Here is a 22005-nt window from a genome sequence, read left to right on the forward strand (position 1 = left end):
GTGGGGGCACATCAGAGCTGTAGCGCAGCTGCGGAAACGTTGGGATGCCGGCCTTGGTTAGGTAACTGTTCACAAGAAAGGCGGTGTGAGCCGGGGCGCTGTCGTGGTGTAACTTCGATCGGCTGCGATGTCTTGTCGGACCCGATTGACCCTTCGTTTGAGTTTTTTGTGGACTTCCACGTAAAACTTGGCGTTGACGGATTGTACAGGAGGAACAAATTCATGGTGGACGATGCCAAATACAATGAGCAACGTTTTCACTTTGGATTTGCTCATTCTTCATGCCTTCATCAGCACCGAAACACACCACTTCTTGCTAAAGCAACATCTGAGTAAGCTTTCATGATCATATCAAACGTCTCTGTTGTTGATTTACCGAGTTTCGCACAGAATTTAATTGCGTACTTCTGCTCTAACGAACGCTGCAATTTCGGCTTGCACCACTCACTGAATAACGTCGCGCGAAAATGTTTGTCCTGACTCTCCAAGTACTCGGAGACAACTGACCAGCAAATCGTTCATTAACTAGGAACGCCCTCTGCCGAATCCAGTCGGTGCTCGCACGATCCGAAGTACAGTCGCGGCGGAAGAAAATCAGTCCTATTACTTTGCGGACAAACCCTGTATATATACTTACACATGATTCGAAGACAGGTTTACGAAGAAGTAGAACAAGAAAGAAAGCAAACACATTTCGCACTAGTAAAAACACTGTTTTATTTCAACTAAAAAACCTCCTTTTAAAACGATATAACTTTATTATAGAAATATAATTTTTAACAGATAATTTTTACACATACATACAAATATGTTTTTTTTTTCTGAAATCAACCTACATTTTTGGCTTGCTGTTTCATTGTACTACGCTTTGCTACACACTCAATTTTATCGGGTTCAAAGAAAGCATAAGCTATGCGCATATTATTTGTGAAGCCGGTAGCCTCCTTCCACGGGGAAACTATTACCACCGTATCACCTTTGTCGACGAGTTTCAGCTTCCTTGCGGCAACCAAGGCGTACTGAACTCGTAACTCGACGTCTTTCTGATAGTCGGACTCGGGTTTTTCTGAAAGAGAAAAAAATAAATGAAACGATTTTTAATAACGTGTAAAGGGTTTTGCCAAATATTTAATAGTTTCTTAAGGATCACATTATTGTAAGAAGACAATTGCGGCTATCTTTAGAGGGTAAGAACGGTCGCAAGACTTTAGTCTTCCCTTAGTGCTTCAACATATTTATATATAGTTATAACTAACATTTTTAAGCCTGCTCTAGAAAGTCGTTCCAGCTGAGTATTACTTCATTATCACACGCGTTTGTATGTTTGGTGATAATGGAATACGTAGAAACTGCATAAACGATCAGCATATTAGAGGGGTATTCTTTCCTTGCTCATATCAAATTAGGAACGAATTGGAACCCAGTTTTCATCTTAAGTTCTAGTACTAGACCTGAAGGACAAACTTCTACATGACTGCGAGATTCTTCTGGACTAGGATAGAACGTAGGAGATCTTCTGAACTACTTGCCTTATCAAAGTTAAACTCGCCGTGAACCTACTATATGTTCATCAATAGGCTTTCATGTTATGAGACTTAAAATCCAGTTGGACGCAACATTTTAAATTTGTATGGAATAAGGTGTCCAGCCCTTGCAAGACTGAGTCATACCTTCGGCGAAGAAGGACACATAACCAACTGACGTTAGGCGTTTCAACAAATTTATGGTCGGTTCAAAGCACTTCGTCGATTTATGAGGGACTGTATGACAACAACTGACCAACTATAGGTTGTCCAAGTGCGATCCCTGTTAAGATCGACCTTTTGCCCTAATATAATCCCAAAAAACTTCGATGAAAAAACATATTATATTCTCCTACCTAGAAACAAAACCGGGTAGACGGCGCGTCTCAAATTGCACTGCCTTGCTGTCCTACTGCAACGCGTCAGCGCAACGATGGGGCAATGTGGTCGATACATGCTAATCAAATATGCCGATTTGCCAGATGTCGTGAGCGTTACAATTAATGCAGCCATAGATTTATGCGCCGAGTCCACCGCTGCCAATGCCACGGCATGCACCGCATCGATCGCTGCCGGATTGTTAAGCATAAGTTCTTTGTGCAATTGGCGATGCCAAATGACAGCCTCGGCCTCTGCACAGATATTAGCCATGCAGGTGACCGTCTCCAGCGGATACTTGCCAATCGCACTCTCACTCGCTATCATTACACCATCAACACCATCGATTACTGTGTTGCCCAAGTCGGCTACTTCGGAGCGTGTTGGACGCGATTCGAAATTCATCGATGCGAGCAGCTGGGTGCCAACTATCACTGGCTTACCGACACGATTGCAGCGCGCTATAATTGCCTTCTGCAGCAGAAAGAGCTTCTCAGCTGGCACATCTATGCCCAAACTGCTGCGATCGATTAGTATGCCGTCGGAAGCATTGATCACTTCATCGAGATAATTTAAGATTTGTGTACAATCGATTTTGCACACAACTTGTATATCCTTGCCACGTTCACCCATAACGGCGCGTATCTCACGTATGGCAGAAGGATTGCGTATCTTCGACGCAAATATGAAGTCGACATTATTTTCTACAGCGAAGCGCAGATCGTAGCGATCCTTCTCGGATACAGGTGGTAAATCAAGATTGACACTGCCCAACCAAACGCCCTTTGCCGCACCCAATATACCGCCAACTTCCACCTGACAGATTACACAATCCACTGCTACCTCTTTGACTAGCAGCGTTATGGTGCCATCGCATAGATAAATAATATTACCCGGCTGCATGACATTAATAATATTGGGATAGTCAACGTAGACAGTCTCTTTGCTGCCCTTATCCATAAGATCCTTATTAATGGAGAGTCGTATGTTGTCGTTCTTTTTCAGTTCCACTTCATTGACACCCTCAAAGGAACCGGTGCGTATTTCGGGACCTTTCGTGTCCACAGCGATGGCAATGTGCTTGCGGTAACCGCCCTCTTCGGCAAGCTCATCGCATGCTTCGTGTATCATATCGATGGTGGCTTTATGGTGTTCATGTGATTCGTGCGAGAAATTCAGTCGTACTATATTCATGCCGGCCTTAACCAGGTTCTTGAGCATCGTTTTGTTTCGCGACACCACACCAACGGTGCAAATAATATTTGTACGGCGTCTTGTTATAGGCTGTCCGTCGAATTGCAAGCGACACATATGCTCCAGCTGTGTTTCAGAATCGCTAAAGAGACTCATTTTCAATATTTTTTGATTTTGTATATTTTTTGAATTTAAGGAAAACTGTAAATTTTAGTGAAATTAATAAAAATTGTGAATCAGATTTTTTTCTTTTTCGATAGAAAATATTTTTACATTTCCTTTTTCATTTGTCATAGCTGAAAAATGCCACAATTAATTGTCACCATATTTTATCGATATATTTAGAACTGATTTATCGATACATTACTATTTATAAAAGAATCAGATGTATTTATGGTCCCGGCGCGAACTTATTGCCTCTAAATACCATGATTAGTTGCCCGGTATTTGAACTTATGTATGGTGTACTAACCGAGATAGACATCGGCTTATAAAGCGGATTGATTACATGGGGTCAAAAAAATGCTAGGTCTCAGAGGAGTAGTCATCCTTTAGACTGCCTGCTCTTTACACGAATTTTAACACAATCTACGCCCTCACTATCGATACCTCCTCCAGTGTAACATTGTATTCCGGTGCTTACAGCGTAGTCTTGCCAATGCGGGACAAGTGCAGAAGAGATGCTCCATTGTTTCTCTGGTGCCCTGCTCTAGACATTTCCTGCAGTCTTCTCGATTTGTCAGCTCCATCCCGCGAGCATGTGTCGTCATCAGGCAGTGATCCCATCATGTTCGTACAGTATTTTCTATCGAGTGCCAATATAAATTTTGTGTACTACCGATATACCGTTTTGCACATGATAGAGTGCCGACGAGTTAAAGTCCCGGTGACTGTCTGTCCGTCCGCCTGTAAGTGCATACAACAACTGAAGTAAAAATTTACATAACTTGATTAAACATGGTAAACATGATCCTTTTGATCCAAGGAAGATTGGTATTACATCTAGACAAAGGGCGTGGCACATTTATCAAACATCAATGAAGTTAACAGAACAACCCTTTACCCAAATAGTGCCCTGAAGATATTTCATCTTCCTCCCGAAAATTGTCGAAATCGGGCAATAACTTTTCAAGAACGAATATACCAAGGAAGATGTAATGCATATGGCTATTTGTTTTTACCAAACATATAGGTTAATCTCCAAAGTCTAGTATTGAAATTCGGGGAAAGTATTTTTGTGATTACAGCATGATCCTGTACTAAAACTGAGAAAAATCGGGTCACTACTTCCCTACTCATTAGAAATATTTTCGAATTTGCCGTTGACTATATACCTTAAAAGTTTATTGTTTAATATCTGATTCAGAAATCACATATTTCTGGTAATGAATGCCAAAAACGGATAAAATCTTGTCAAAATATTCACTAGCCCCCACATACCTTATATAACGAAATTTATAAGAATCTCACACTTCCGGTTCGCTTTCGGTCAATATGTAAAATATTGGGCAAAATAAAGTGTAAGTATGGTGTATGAGTGTTTGAATCATGAGGATTTTTCGAGATATCCACTGTTTCAGTTATTCGCACACTTTCATTGACGGTCTGCACATACGGGATCGTGAACTTTTCTCATGTTATTTAGAGCACCACGTGTGACTTAGATACGGTTGAAACATGTTAAATCAATTATTGGCAGTCGCCAAAGAAGGATAAGAATCGCCGTATACAGCACACAAGATCCCATATCAGATCACTATAGCATATTGCCATACAAACCGACCGCTTAAAAACTTTTATACGGAAAACTTTTGTATTTTATCCTCACGAAATTTACCATGGATCATTTTCCAAGGCAGCACTAGAATCTCGGAGCAATTAGCTGCCATTAAAACTGACCGATCAAAATCAACATTCTTAAAAGAGGAGCTTCTTGCTGTTAAGGAACCTTATGGTCCTTTGCGCATTGCCAACGGCAAATACCGCAGTCGATAGAAAGATGAGCTGTACCAGATATACGACGCCAATGACATAGCTCAGCGAATTAAGAGACAGCGGCTGCGCTGGCTAGGTCATGTCCTCCGGATGTATGAAAACACTCCAGCTCTGAGGGTACTTGGCGCAGTACCCGCGGGGGAAGCAACTGAAGAGGAAGACCTCCAACACTTGAAATTTTCAACTGGTGCCCAGCAGCGAAATGTAAGAAAGACTGGCGCTCAGTTGTAAACCGCGTAAATGGTGCCTACATTAGAAAAGGAAGGAAATACGTGAAAGCTGTTTGTATCAAACAAGTACTAGCAAAACCTTTTCCATTGGATGAAAGCCTTTTACGTTTTCAGATTTTGTTATACTATACATATAGTTGTCTATGAAGAGCAGGTGTAGCCTCAAAACTTTAAGAGAGAGCATAGTATATTGTGAAAGTAGGTAGGGAGGTAGGTATGGATCGATGCCTTACGCTGCACCTAGGACTTTAGGAGGTCTATTGCGAAGCCAGCAGGACTAAAATCCTTAACCTCTATTATGTCCTCTCTGAATAGTTGCTCTATAGTCTCCTATTCTTCTACCTTTTGATAGCTTCTACAATAGTAATTGTATTTTGTTCCCATTCCGTCATGTCTGACAATTAGACAGTGGCCATTTATGCCAAGTTCGTCCGCTTGTCGAGCAAGTTATGGATTAACTCCATCGAGACTCAGCAATATTTATAACATGTTTGTCGCATAAATATCAGATGTAGCTAGACGCATTTAAATTCTCTCTTTTTCAAAGTCTAATTGTGGGGTGGAGTCACTTCTAGCTAGTTCGTCTTCTTCGCAATTAACACGGATATCACTGTTTCTTGGGACCCATTGCAAGTTTATCTTGAAATAAGTTGTTAGAACCACTAAGAGTTGAAAGCATTCTTTCAATATCTTCGTTGAAACCCTAAGAAATTTTAAAACGGAAGCCAAGCTGTCAATTTTGGTATCTAATTTTGCTACAAGATATTATCCCCATCCGTATTGATTGTACCTTAATACTAGATATAGGAATATTTTGCATCGGCACGGTCCGAAAAAGTCGAATGGGAAAGTATTAACTGTGAACTAAAGTCTGAGTCAGATTTGAAAAAGCTTGGTGATGAATCATATGAAATGAAATGCGAAACTAATCTTGGCTTTGCGGCAGTGCGTTGGCTCGATAATAAGCCAGTTCAGTTGACCGCCTATTTCCGAGACCGCCTAACCACATGGGAGGAGTTGATCTCGCCGACATGCTTATGGAGTTGTATAAAGTGGAACATTGCTCCAATAAGTGGTATGAATATGAAAATATTTCACTGGAGCCTAAGCATTCCTGGCTCCTGTATCGCAGACATCTCAAAATCTTTAATCCAAACGCCAAGCATGTATCACTTATAAAATTCCAGATCTACTAGTATATCACAACTGAGCTATTAAGAAATCCTTTTTCTCAGAATGGTGTTTTTCAAAGCAAAAGTTTTGAGGATATCTACAAGTAGTTTAAATTTGGATAAAACATTTTAACCGTCATTCTCTATCGCGCTATGCAAGCTTTTTTTTTGAAATCTTCTTATTTTTTTCTATAATAAATAATTTTCTAAATAGATATAAAAAAATCATTTCGTATAAGTCTAGTATAAGTCTATAAGTATAGTTAATTTCAACATTAACAAAAATCGCGAAAACCAGTGAATTTTTGGAGGGGTGATCCCTTAAGCGTTATGCCGAGTGCTATGCAAAATGTAGAAATCGACTAAACTCGCGCTTCACCTTCTTCCTCAGAGGCTTTTAGTTTGAAGCGCCGTCATGTTGTTGAAGAACCCCCCAACTCGAAGCGATATAATGAAAATGGTCATTAGATAGTTTTGGGAGATAAAGGACGATGTCGTCTTTGTAAAACCTATACACCTCTCTCAAAATGCGTAAAGAGTGGTGTTCATCTATGCTGCAATACGCCCAAGAACTGTTTTTTATCTTACCACACTCATGTACATATGTATATGATAAATATATATTATAATATATATACATATATTTTCTTTGCATGTAATTATATCTCTCAAATATTGCCCTAAACGCTTATAAGCAACTTTCAATATCTTTTGACCGGATCAAGCTAGAGAGCTTTTTTGTCAGCTAATTGAGGCATTTTAAGTGAGAAAATCAAGAAAAAAAATTTCCTGATAGTTGGATTAAATGTGGTTCAGAAAGGGTTAAAATATGGGAGGTTTGAAAATAATACTTACTTTAAAAAGAAAAGTGATTACTGCGGTCTTTATTTCTTAGGACAATATTTTTTCTTAGGGCCTTGGAAATTAATTTTTGTCTTATTATCAGTTTTTAACAATTTACTTTTTTTAATGCATTTTGAAATTTTTTTGCATACATTTAAACAGTATACTATGTGTATGTGCTCATTTATGTCTCGAGTACTCGCATGTATCACTTATTTTCGCCTGTGGCTACCGACAACCCAAAATGCCTATTACACCGATATCAACACAGATATACACACACACACTAAAGCTTAGAGAGCCGCATATAAATGAGGAAAGACAACTACATCCCATACAACCTTCATAATTTTTGTCCAACATAAATCCAGTTGTTGCTTTGTGGCACATCGCATTGTGCCAGCTCGTGGGGAATGGAAGCAAAAGGATTAAACTTTCCCAACAATGCTGTTAAAAACAATAAACAAAAGTTGTTATTATGAAAATTGCTCCGAAACAAAAAGCGTTAGCGCCAACGTCATTATCAAAATTGTTGGCAGCTGCTTAGTTGGCCGGGAGCCGCTGCAGGGAACAGTGGCAACAGTGGTAGCAGGCAGCAGCAGCCTTTTTGGTAAGCCACAAAATCATTGTACAGGAAGCACTTGAAGTTGCTCGTAATCGGTCGGGAGCAACAGCAATAAGGCTCATAATGTGTATGTGGGCAACATAAAGCTTTCAGAAGTTCACAACAACAAAAGCAGTTGGCAACAATTGGCTTTGCTGGCCGCTTTCAGTATTGCTTGTTTTCATTGTTTTTGTTGTTTGTACTTTGCTTTTTTGTGGTAAGTGATATTATTTGGATTGCATTTGAAGGATTTATGTGGCAAATTAATTGTTGGCTTTGTTGTAACTTCAACAGGGTTTGAGTGTTTGCTCCCCGCGCTTCACCTTGGATCAACTTTCAAGGCACTAAGTTGTTTTTGTCGGCTTTGAGCAGAAGTTTTAAGAGTATTATTTACTACATGAGCTTATGTTGAGGATTATGTGGTGTAAAGGAAGTGCAGCCAATCCGTAAATATGGTCTGCGAGTGCCATATGTTGCACATACAATAATGTTGCAACAAAATTTAGAAACATATTTAAAACTGTCTTAAATTAATGAATTTAATTATACGATTTTTTTATTGAAGTCACAGATGGAAGACTATTTTATGATGCAATTTCTGAGAAATTAAACCATGCAAATCTGTAAATATTTAATTTTTTGTTTGATATTTGTTTTAAATTTTCCGAATCCGACCGTTCAAGCCGGTACTTAGAATATGTGGACCCCACTCTCTATAGTTGAATTTTGACCGAAAATATCGGTCAATGTTTGAGATATACAATTCAATATCAGAGAAAATCTTCTCCTGATAGCAGTATGCTTGTGTGCTACCTACAAATGGGTTGTATCAGGTCAATACTTCCTTGAGCCCTTATATACTTAATATAAAGATTTTCGAACTTCCGGGTGACTTTATACTGGATATATCGGCGAACAGGTAAGTTGTCTCAGTGACTTTGTGCCTAAAGTAGATGAAATTGGGCGAAAACTTGATCTAGCCTCTATATAACTAATATCAGATTTTTCTAACATCTAGCTGGCTTTACACCATTTAACTGGTGATTGTATACGTATGTGAGGTACCTTAATGCAAATGGGGTGAATACTACCCCAACTACCATTTTTTCTATTTTTCAAGAGTATAAAATGTTCGGTTACACCTGAACTTAGCCCTTCCTTATTTGTTTTTCTTTCTATTCGTTTTTTTTTTTGCTTACAATTTCAATAATTTTTGAAAAGCAAGTGCCAGTGTTATTCACAATAGAATACGGTTGTCAGTTTTTAACAATGTTGCCAACAGAATTTAGTGTTCTGAGTTGTTCCAGAGGTATGGTTGCGACATATCTAGTTTTTCCAAAAAAACACGCAACCACTTGCTTGCTCATCTTGAAACACTTATACAGTCAACTGCTGTTCACTTTTGGGCTCATACGCGTAAATCCAACTGCTGGATTAATCCCGCTTAATGAAGTTAATCGAGTTTAACGCTATTTTTTCTAATTGCAGTTTTCTAACACCGATTTCCGTGATGCGAAGGTACCCTTTACTACCTACGATAGTGATGTTGTACATAAAAATTGATTTAATTTTTATAGGTCCACAAGCCTAACTCGTCGACATCGCAAATACTATATTGATTTGACCTGGAAGGTAATCAAAGTCGTTAAAACCATGTCTGACTAACGGGGTTTCTCTTCGTGTTAAAATTAGTTCCTCCTTCAGACAATCTGGGTTCTTAAAAGAACTTCATACCGGATCAATTGGATCATGGAGTCGCCAAATCAAATTTTCTTTGTTCATATACCGACGAGGGAGTTGTGGAAGGGAGGAAGCCGTTAGAGAAGAGGGGCAGTGAGCTTCTTTACGGATGGGTCAAAGCTCCAGCTTCAGACTTCCTGACTACTGCAGTGTCCTCCAAGTCGAGGTTGCCGCCATTAAGGTAGCAGTAGATTTACTGCTCCGGAGTGCAGAATTCATCAGAGAAGTGACCATTCACTCAGATAGCAGAGCGGCGATACCAGCCTTGAATTCATTAACAGTACGTTTAGGTTTGGTCGAGGAGTGTCTAACCTCACTATCAATAGCATCAAGGATCTTTGTTATAAGACTCGTGGGAAATTGTAAAGCTGATGTGCTGGCAAGGAAAGGCTCCATAGAATCGCTATCAGTAGAACGGGAGCGGGTCGGTGCACTCGTATCCTCTTGTGTTCTACTACTAGATAGCTGGGCTTTGCGGAAGTTTGACCAGCGCTGGGCCACCAGCGGTTCATGCGCTGTCGCAAAAGTCTTTTGGCCCAAGATCGATTGTAAGAGACCTAGTGGTCTCTTTGCCCTCAGTAAGATTAGCCTCTCTCTAGTTGTGAGGGTTTTAACAGGCCATTTCCCTTTTGAGGTCCATGCTGTAAGGTTGGGAATCTTACCAGATGCCGTCTGCAGAAGCTGTTTGGAAGAAGATGGGGTGGAAACAACTCAACACCTTCTTCTTGACTGTCACGCCTTTGGGAGAACAAGACTTAAATACTTGAGCGAACTGGCGGGAGTGGAAATTAAACAAATTTGTATTGGCTACTCAGCGTTTTGCTAATCTATAAGATCGAACTCAGGAGTTCGCCTTTTCAAAGGACAAAGGACTACATAAGTGTAGCAGCCCACATGTGATCTTTGATCAGCCATCTAACCTAAGCTAACCCAGTTTCTGCTTATATGGTCAGGGTGGATGGTGGATTTTTCCGTTGGGATTTTCCCGAACTATTTCGCCTATAAGATGAAATGCTGAAATTGTAAAAAAACTTTATTTCAGCTAAGAAGTTATTGCGCCAATCAAGAAGAAGATTTATGGTATTCCTTCAATTTAATTTTATAATTTTTATTGGTAATTTAAGTGTTATCCTCATATGTGACATCCGGCACATGAGCTTATGGATCGCCAGAAATATATATTTGGCCACACTCACACATATGTACATATATCTTCTTAATAATTAATTTGACCATTTGTTGTTGTTGTAAGCTGGTGATTTTGCCTCAATTTCCTGCGTTGTAAAGTCATAGTTTTATGTCTCGAAGGATTTGTGTCCAATTTAAAATTTTATAGCCATCAAACGGCGGTAAGTTGGTAATTCACAAACACTGATTGCCAAACTCTCGTAGAAGCAATAAATATTTTTGTCGGTGGCTTTAGTTGCGTCCGAAATGTGGTTTATGATGCAGAGCATGCTGAGTTGTGAACAACTTCATTGTGTAGTCATAAATTTTCAGCAACTTCACACACATGAAGTGAGGCACATAAACTTTAGCTACAATACACATGCATACTTACAAATCGTTATTTTGCAGCAACAAGTTGCATGAGCACGCAATAGATACGTGTTTTTCTTGTTGCTGGTCTCTTATGTGGTGGAGCCATTAAATATGTGGCCACACCTGCGTGGCGGGCGTGTAAAAATGCGCGAAAACAATGAAGATTTGCCAGCCGCAGCGCAAATGATAATTTTTTATGCCCTAAAACTCGCAGCACTCGAAAGGCACAGCCCACGTAATTTTTAATTAAAACCTGGCGATATGGCCACTTGGCTTTCACAAAGTAGCCCAGCTGCGCCGCCAAGTGGTTGCATGAAACACAATTAACTGCACTTCATTTAAGCCAACTGCTAATCAAATTGCGAATCTCAAGTGATTTTCAATAATTCATAGTGCTTCTGCTCGGCTTCGGCGCATCCTTACATGAGCTTCTCCACTTACTCGCAGTCGTGTTCTCATGCCTAGTCATGTTATTGCAACCGCTCGAGCTTATAAACTGATGATCAGCAGGCAAGCACTGATCGTTATGTGCAATGTTGCATGCTGTATGTTGCATACTCATGAAATTACGGCAACTATCAAAACTAACAGCGCTACACTCGTGGAGTTAAAGTATTTCCATTTTTTGTACCTGAGCGACATGCGAGTCACAATGGGAATTACAGTCTTGTTTATCTTCTGCGAGACTTGTTAACAATCGTCGACTATATTGATAGCATACGAATATCTCATATCACATATGTCAACTTTCTGGGATTTAAGCAAAAGTTTCCTTTCATATGAAGTATGCGCCATGATTTTTCCCATCTTGGTGGGATCCACAAGTTACAAGCTGAATCTAAATAGTTTAAGAAGCTTTTACTTGGTGGAAACACCTTTGGAAATTTACCATTGCTTGCAGAAGAGCAACTGGCCGTGTACAAATCCGTGGGTGTTAGTACAAATTTGGATTATATTTTCAGTACCGGTTCTCACAATAAGATTACTTTCAAACACAACGGCATACAAAGTAAAACATACTATATAAGAAAAAAGCTCTCTTTACAATTTTGATTTGATTTGAATCAATACTTGTAGATTCATCTGATGTTGACCGTGTAGTTGGCTTTCGCGAAGATTCCATTTTTGTTCTCGGAACAGGATATATTAAGCTTTTCACGAAGTTGATTACATCCAATAGGAAACGACGGAGACCCTGTAAAGAACATATAAAATACATATGTATCTACAAATGATAAGAGTGATGAGCTGAGTCGATTTAATCATGTCCGTCTATCCGTCTGTATTATCTACACTTGGCGAATGTGAAGAAGCGACTGCAGGCAACCGCAAGCAAAATACGACGCATTTTGAGGAGTGATTGGGGCCTCGGACGTCATGCTGTTCGTGTTGCTGTGTATTTCGGGAAGCAGTCACAATAGTCTTTGGGTCCTAAAAACTCCTCTCAATTCAGCGTTTTATGATGCTTGCCTGTTTGCCTGTATGTCGCATCGATGCTATACAGGTTCTGTTTGGTGCACGCCCTCATGACCTGAATGTCATACAGTGTGCTGTTGCATTCAGTTTACGAAAAGGCTTGAGTGAGTACATTCGGGACGTTGGGTTTGTTGGGTTGGGCCGGGTTGTTTTTGTAGGAGGGGGGTAGTGGACTGGGTACATATTAATGCAGAATGCCCGATGTACTTGAACATTAGGGATCTGGGGGTATTGGTATGGGGATTAGCTGGACTGAAGGATGTTTATATGTTAGCGGTGTGAACTCCACCAGTCGAAATGCCGAACAATTAGAGTCTTTTACGCGTGAGTAGTTTAAGCGGCGAAGGCGTTAGCAGGGAATTAGGGTTAACTTTTGTATGAGTGGTATGCATATGTGCCGTGTGTATGGGGACCAACCCCTGGTCACCAGTCCAGAGTTGTATGGGAGCTCAACTGGTAGTACCGGAGACTTAATTCTGGCACCACGGGGAACAGGAGCCCTTGGAGTTTGCTCCAACCTGCTTATGCGGGCTGGCCCCTCGAGGAGTGTCGCGGTGGTTGCGGTTAGAACCCAAAAGCGGAAAGAACTCTGTCAATTGAATGCGTAGTGTCATTGCAACCGGGTGCCAGAGCCAAAGTACAGTAGAGGTTTTTGGTTAGTATGTCCATTTCACACGGCCAATTCGTACTGAAAATACCTGACATTTTGCGCTGATCAACGCTTTGATATGATCCGCTCTGCTTATGAGCGGTACTACATGAATCCCAGTTGGATAGAGTTGAGTTAGAACTTCTGCAAACTTTGATAGATGGACCTTGCTAAGTACGAAGAGTTCCTTAGACATCTCACGCTTTACCCTGTGTCAGAAGAACTTTACGACTGCACAGCTGCAAGTAGTTGACCAACATGTTTTGAATTAGTTTGAAGACCAGAAGTCTCATAGTGAACCAGAAGAAGCCAATGAAGCTCCTACTCATTCCCATTCCGCCGTTATTGAGACTGAATTACCTATCTAAGCAATACGGCTAATGCCAGGCACTCCAACCCATCAAATCATACAATAACTCGATACTAGAAATAAAGAGTTTAGACAACCTTTCAACAGTCTTGAGCGCACAGTCAGCGAACTCAAGGCCAATATCGCTGCCCTACTATTGGATTACATAGATCGCTTGGAAGTCACTGCAGTTGTCAGGGAGCCTAAAACTGCGCTGATGGAAAGCTCCCGGCAATGTAATCCTCCACCAACACTCCTCAAAAACTTTGATCTTTTCGCTCCTCTCCTCCAGTGAGTCCTTCCTTCCCATACCTCCGGAGCAGGTATGTGTGCAGAGAAACGCATCCATAGTGTTCAGACTCGCAGTAAGCATATACCTGCCATATAAACTGACCAATAAAATTGTATTGAAACTTTTTGTGAAGGGTATTGTAGCTTCGATGCAATTGAAGTTAAAGTTTTTGGTTTTGTTTTTCAGAATACTTTGTAAGGCGTTAAAAACAAAACAACGCTTTGCCCTTTCAATTGGAAACATGAACAAGAGAGCCATTTAATGCATTTTAAATTATACTTATTATGTTAAAAACCGTTCAGCTTTTTATTAAGACGTTCGTCAATAAACTGGAGACTGACTTCATTTCAGATATTTTTACAATGTTAAATCTGTTTCAGTTTTTTATTGTGTAATTGAATTCCTTCAAACTAAAATATTGAAAAGTGGGTTTGTCATCGCCTCACTCGGTTTTGACAGACCAACCGATACCTTCCAAAAAAACTTCAACAAAACTCATAATAAATACTTTCCACAAGATCGTCGATATCGGTTGGGCCGCAATAAATCTTCCTTACTTTCTTCTCTTCACATTTTATTTTTACCCTGCCACGAGAATGTACTTATTACCATCGCAGTGCGCACTATATTACATAGACTTGTTACGCGCATGCGCACACATCTGTGGCACAACGCCGCGAATGCTGCAACTAAATTTATGGGAAAAGTGCGATGTGTAAGAAATTAGAACTGCGGCAACAATTCTGCTAAAGTGGAAGGGAACCAAGATCATACACACACATAACCATAAGTATGTATGGTATACCTTAAGCATGGTGCCTGCTTAGTGCCAGCAATAGTGTGCATGTTGCAAGGTGAAGTTTATTGCACCCATTCCTTTGTTCCACCAGCCTCTCACATTTGGCTATGAAATTTGTAGCTTGTTGTCGTGTTGTTGTTACCGTCGCTTGTTTGCCATCACTTTTGCTGATTACAAGATAAGCGCGCATCGGTTTGTCGTTGCACCATATCATCTTACAAACGCGCGTACATATGTATATGTAGCTATGTATAGAATACTAGAACTAAGCGGTGCACGCTGCACTTAAAGCTGGTGCAGTAAGTTTGAGAAAGCATTCAATAAATTTTGTAGAAATGTTGCTGAAAACATAAGATTTGAATAATGGTAATAATGGTTTTTTCACACACATATTTTAAAAGACCTTCGCATGTAGGTTGGAAATTTACTGTTAATATTGGCTATAAATGAGCTAAATAAGCACTGGAGATGCCTCTGGACAGTTGGCCCATGCTTTCACTTTTCATAAATAATCTGGTTCAAAAAAACTTGTTAAGTTGGTGTAATATTTTCGCTACTAAATTCAGCTTGTCAGTAAATAAAGTAATTACCTCAATTGAAAAGAAAAATTTGATAGGATCCACATCATAATATTGAGTCTGAATCGTCTTTCCATATATCTATGTATATGTAATTCTAAGCTACAATACGTTACCACTGTTCTCTCATGAATTTATCAACTAATCGATTGACGAAGAGAGACTTTACTACTACTACTTACTACTTACTCACTGTTGACAGTCATAACTTTGAAGTCGCGGATAATTTCGTCTATCTTGGAACCGGTATCAACACCACTACTGTCAGCTTGGAAATCCAAGGCAGAATAACTCTTGCCAACAGGCGCTATTTCGGACTGAGTAAGCAAGTGAGAAGTAAAGTCCTCTCTCGACGATCAAACACCAAACTCAATAAGTCATTCATATTTCCCGTGATGCAAAGGTATGAACGATGACAACATCTAATGCGACAGCGTTACGAGTTTTTTGAGGGAAAATTCTGCGGAAGATTTATGGTCCTTTGGGTATTGGCAACGTCGAATACCGCAGTCGATGGAACGATGAGCTGTACGAGATTTAAGACGACATTGACATAGTTTAGCGTATAAAGAGATGGCTACGCTGGCTAGGTCATGCCGTCCGAATGGATTCGATGCAGTATCTTCAGGGGGAAGCAGAGAAAGGTCTCTACTCCATGGGAGAGACCAGATGGAGAATGACCTGGTTACACTTAGAATCTCCAATGGGGCCAAAACGCGGGAATTAAGAACGAATGGTTCTCGGGTATAAGCGTAAGCGGTTATATACCAATAAAAAAGAAAAAATATAAATATTTGGGATTCAGAAAGCTACGCAGATGTGGAACTTTTAGTTAATTTTAAGTAATTCTCCATGATGACACAAGATGATGGATATTATGAGTCCGGACATCCCTTCAACAGTCTTGAGCAAATATATATAGCAAGCGAGCCCTCGCGTAATATCGCTGACCTACTATCAAAGAGGGTAGTCACAACACTGAAGGAGGCTGTGCTCCAAAGCAGTTGATCCACTGCTACTAGGCAGCCTAACACGAGAGCTGATGGATGGTTCACGACACTGTATTCCTCCACCAACTCTCCCTGCAAGTATTGAGCTAGTCGTAAACAGCTTACCGCCCACTCCTACAGTCCTACCCTCCAATTCCTCCATCGTAAATAAGAGATCATCGAAGCGCCAACCAGGGCTAGATTCGGTGACCTTACAGGTATTTCGGAAAGTAATCAAAGTATGCGAGAAATTCAGAATGAAGAAGCTTGTAGTCGGCTTTGTACCCAGATGCTCGGTACTTAAGTACGTAGGTTGCTATATATATTTCTGGCCTAATAATGTAAATAGGCATATTTATCAACGAAAATGTTTTTTTTTTTTTTTTTTTTTTTTTTTTTTTTTGTCGATTGCTGTTTTGTTTCGGGCTCATACGCATAAATCCATGATTCGTCACCTGTGACGATCTTATAAACGTCGTTTGAAGCACCGCGATCGTATTTTTTCAGCATTTCTTTACACCAATCCACACGAGCCTTTTTTTGAGCGATTGTCAAATTGTGCGGGATCCAACGAGAACAAACCTTTTTTGCGGCCAGGTGTTCATGCAATATCGAATGTATGCTGATGGGAGAAATGCATAGGCATGCCTCTATCTGAAGGTATGTTACATGACGGTCTTGCATTATCAGTTCACGTACGGCATCGATGTTTTCTGGCACAACGGCTGTTTTTGGACGACCTTCACGGTCTTTGAGCGAGCGTCGGCCACGATTGAATTCGTTGTACCATTTTTTCACAGTGCTATAGGATGGTGCTTCATAGCCATACAAAGATTTTAGTTCATCGATGCACTCTTGTCGTGATAATCCACGTCGAAAGTTGTGAAAAATGATCGCACGAAAATTCCATTTTTTGGCCGAGATGAATTTTTTAATTCCCTGTAAATAAAATAATTCACGATTAAATGACAAAACGTTCTAAGTGATGTTATGCTAAAAAATGTCAAACTTTCCAATGGAAATGTCAGATTGCACCTGGAATCACTTTGTGTTGCCCTAGGCCAGAATATATATAGCAGCCCTAGTACCAGTAAGCCGGAAAACGCGTTTCTCCCATTGATGGCAGTTGCGTTTCCGCCATTTTGTACTTCCTAGTGAATAAAACCAGTTCGGCTTTGCTAAGATCAGTGGAGAGGACATTTTCAGCTGCCCCGTCGATGCTAAGGTGTCCCTGACTAAGCTCATACACGGTTTTTACAAATGTTCTCTCAACCATAAGAGCTATTTACTCCGCGTAGTCGCTAGCCGGCAGCCGATTTCTTCTAGCTTTTCCGAAAGATCATTGACAACCATCATCAAGAGAAGTGGTGAGAAAACTCCCTTATATGCGATGTCCTTATTCACCACGGTTCTATTACAGAAAAAATTGAAGTAATAAATATTATTATAAAATAATATATGAAAATTAAAAAAAAAAAATTTAATAAAGAAAAAATATTTGGGTTGTATTAATTGCTATTTTCCATGACAATAATATCCAAAAATATAAGCGTTACTTTGAACCTTATCGGAAATTTTAAAACAAGCCCATAATGCATCTCGCCTTGTCTGCATATCCGAGTACTTTTATGTGTTCACAAGCAAGGTGTTAACAACGGTAATTATACTAGGTGATAAATATCAATAAAAGAAAACAAGAAAGACCTGACAAGAACCACCGCTTATGTACTCGTAACTATGTACATATGTCGGCTATTCTAACCGGCTTTTCTGAGAACGCGCGTAAGACTGTTCTTTATAAGGATTTTCTAAAGAATAGGTATTTTAATTGAACACAACAAGTACAATATAAATGGACAATATAAGTATGTATTATGACTATACATACGTTTCTTTACTAAGGCAGTGGGAGGTATCGTCCTCGTGAAATAAAGTTGTAGAGTTGGAGAAACGATGTATTTATAAGACAAAATTTTGAAATGTAAAATATCATATTATTCTTTCTACTTCATTTTACGTTTCTTCTTAAGTATTTTAGAATAATATTGAACTTACTTTAATTTACTGACAATTTACTTAAATTTCTGATTGAGTGTATTACTTGTATATGATATTGCTAGTAGGGATATAAGAAATACCAGTATGTTGTCAAATATATATTCAATTTCAGCGATTACAAAAATTATGAAGCTTTAACTGGATAACTGAAAAATATTCTCTCGCATATTTATGATCTCATTGGAGCTGCATAATGAAAGTCGTGTTCGAAACCGAAAAAACTTTGATTTCTTTCACGAACTAATCTAGGTCATATTGCCTGTCGCTGGAACGGACACAAATGGATCCGAATCATCATGTATCTGATAGTATAAGTTTGAGAAGGAAAATTTTTTTCGGCATGAAAGAGGACAAGTGAATAATGAACCACCCAGAAAGCATTTAACTACACTTTATATGTTGTGAACTGATATAAAAGCTTAATACGTCAATTAGAGTCAGTTTGGCCATTTAAATGAAGATTTTAATAGCTGTAGGGGGAATATTGATTTCTGTTGGCTATCCAAAACTTGATTAACTTGAGAACTTCGGATCAGAGGCAGCTTGCTGGCGTACGAATTTTCCTCTACCATTTGTTGGTTGGCATAGAGATCGTTTTAAACACCAAACCAAAATATTTTTTACTTTACTGCTGGTTGGAAAGAAAGAAAAGGAGCAATAATTTTTATATTGATGAACAACCTTTCCCTTAAAATAGCACAAGAAATCACGGGAGTTCACATATCAGGGTATCGGGGGGCTTGAATAGTTGCAGTCCGAAGTTGCCAATTTTTGGTGATCAAATGGCTCATCTTAAAGGCAAAAACTTTTATTCCGAAATATTCATTTGTGTTTGATTTATATGCTGGAAAGTAAAAGAATCAGATAGAATTTTAAAAAATCTTATATGGAAATTTCCACACTGTAATATAAAAATCAAGGTAATGTTATGTACCAAATTTGGTTGAAATTGGTCGAGGAGTTCCCAAGATATGGGTTTTCATCCAAGTATGGATAGTGCCACGCCCATTGTCTGATATTGGTACTCATGAAACTTTCTCATATCATCTTCCATACAAAATTTAGTTCCTCTGACACTTTATATTAGTAGTTTTCGATATATTCGTTATAAGGTTTGTGTGGTGGTTATAATTCGACTTCAACCATTTTCACACTTTCAAAGGGATGCCATAAAAAAATTTATGTTTTTGACAAGTTTGGTTGGTTTAACTAAAGTGTTTTAGGAGATATAGAATTAAACCTTTAAACGAGGGGTTACACTTACACCCACTTTTTTTTAATTTTTTAATCCCAGTCGCCCGGGTTTCAACTCGTTTTGTCATCCTGATCGTTTATATGTATATATATAACCCTAGTTTTAGATGAAACAAACAAAAATTTAGTAAAGATAACTAAAATAGCCTGTAGCAACTTGTTGCAAGAATATACAAATATTTAATAATTAGCAAATATATTTATATATAGCCAATGCATAATTAAGCGAATGAACAAATTTAATTTATTGTAAGAAATAATCACACTTATAAACTTCCATTGAAATACGAAATTCTCCGAACTTTAGATTTCATTTACTAAAAGTCATCCCTCTCATTGCTGTTTGCCAGCTTTCCTGTGAAGCCATTTGAGTCCATTTAGTCGGGCAATTAAAATCCCAATTCACAATGCTGCTCGATAAGCAACTATGCACGCAATGTGCACAGCGACTCAGAGCTGCTCCCGGTCACTCACACTTCGGCAAACGTAGTCGAATGCAGTTGAATATATAGTATACACATACTCTATATTATATATGTATCATTCGTAGTTCCTGCAACTTGTTGTTGCAAGCAAGTCACCACTATACTGTAAGAGCCGTATTTCTTAAGTCTTCCGTTCAACCAGTTTCCAAACGGTTTCTACGCTATAAAAATGCTCCCGACTTTGTTACCTCGCCACCAGTGGCTCCGGCTTGATGATGGTGAATGCTTCATTATCTGCGCAGAAATGCGAAAAATTTGCACTGCTCTGAGCTTTTGATATTTTATTTCTCTTGCCATTTGTGAGAATTGTGAAAGAATGAGTGTCTAATTGTTGTACCTACATTCATACATATACATACATATGTATATGATGGCGAAATATTTCGTCGGTTCAGTTAATGAGTTGTTGCATGTGCGGCTGCAACCGTTCGGTAAATATTTAAGGAAGTTCCATATATGCAAACTTAATTGGTATATAAGATAGCCTTTTGAAATGTTTACGTTCTTCAAAAATAGTTACTCCATCAATAGTTTTATTGCTCATTTCAAATAAAAGTTAGGTTATGTTAGTTTAGTTAATCCTTTGGTTGCGTGGCGATCAGTTAAACTCGCTTTGAATATAATAGCGAATAAATCTAGAACTTGGGATCACAATAATAAAATGTCTTCCAGAATTCTAAAAGGAATCTTCTTCAAATACTTCTATTTACTGCAAAATTTTTTTTGTAAGCAGGTGAAGTGCTCCCACGCTTATCTGGTTTACATAACCGTAATGAGCTCGGTTTTAAATCCGGTAAGGGATTGGTAACATGACAGTTTTCTTCAAAATTATTTTTTTGGATGTTTTCTGCAGCTACAATAACAACTCCATTGTCTTTTTCACTGACGGTTCTATGAAGTTTCTCAAAAAAGACGAGAGTAGTTAGTCCCCAATTCCTAATACGAGTATTATCCTGTTTTAGTCTCAACTATAAGAAAGCTACAAAGCATGTATCAAGTTTGGAGGTTAAGAAAGGAACTTAAGATGAGACAAAAGCCCTGATGGAAAAAGAAAAAAATTACTACATCTCAGTATACGATCATTTTCTCTTCACCACTCTGCATTCGACATTAATATTTTCTACTGTCTTCGGCCTGTTACCTATGTTACCCAAACGCCAAGGGTCAGTAAGTTTATCATATCATCGAGAACAATTTAATAAGTTGTAGAGAAAGTAACAATTATGCGGGCGAGAATACGGTTATAATTGTAGAGAATTGTTGGAGAAAAAAATCTGCATACCACTGTTGCTGACCACCGCGCCCCCTGAGAACTGCGGGCCATCCGGGAATTGTCTGCGATCTCAACTCCCTCTTCCCTTCACTGATTATTTAAGGTGTTCTGTAGAGTTGTCTTTTTCTCAACGTAAAACTTTGTTAATTTTGACTGACAAACATATAGTATAATATATATACTATATATGTATATAGAAAACTGAAAATACGTTCACGCAAGTGAGGAAAGTTCTGTAAGCTCCATTCACTTGGGAGTAGCCAGTAACGACTCTTTTAAATATAGCTCAAGCAACTCACGGCTTCCGGTCTTAGGTCAAGTATCCTCTGGTTAGCCATCCGTTTGAAGGCCATTTAAAGTGAGATGGCAGAACCTCCTTCCCCAGGGTTGTGTACTGGAAGAAAAAACGCCTTCAAGCAAAAGAACAAATCAGCCTCGGATAAGAAACCCATTTTGATGACCACCACTGCAAACTTATTAAGGATTATGATATCCAATACGGAATAACTCTTGCCAACAAGTGCTATTTCGGAGTAGGCAATTGAAAAGTAGAGACCTCTCTCGACGAACAAATACTAAATT

The 22005-nt window shown here is 39.1% G+C and overlaps 1 protein-coding gene across 1 annotated transcript; it reads right to left on the minus strand.

The window, feature by feature from the left end:
* Window positions 1-827: 827 nt before the first annotated feature.
* LOC126755703 (pyruvate kinase-like) lies at window positions 828-3303 on the minus strand. The gene is made up of 2 exons (XM_050468451.1): window positions 1880-3303; window positions 828-1066 (listed from the first exon to the last, which is right to left on the minus strand). Exons 1-2 carry the CDS (start codon window positions 3249-3251, stop codon window positions 828-830), a joined length of 1611 nt encoding a protein of 536 aa, XP_050324408.1. The 5' UTR covers window positions 3252-3303.
* Window positions 3304-22005: the final 18702 nt, after the last annotated feature.

The sequence above is a fragment of the Bactrocera neohumeralis genome, chromosome 4 (genome assembly GCF_024586455.1).
Source record: "Bactrocera neohumeralis isolate Rockhampton chromosome 4, APGP_CSIRO_Bneo_wtdbg2-racon-allhic-juicebox.fasta_v2, whole genome shotgun sequence".
NCBI classification, from domain to species: domain Eukaryota; kingdom Metazoa; phylum Arthropoda; class Insecta; order Diptera; family Tephritidae; genus Bactrocera; species Bactrocera neohumeralis.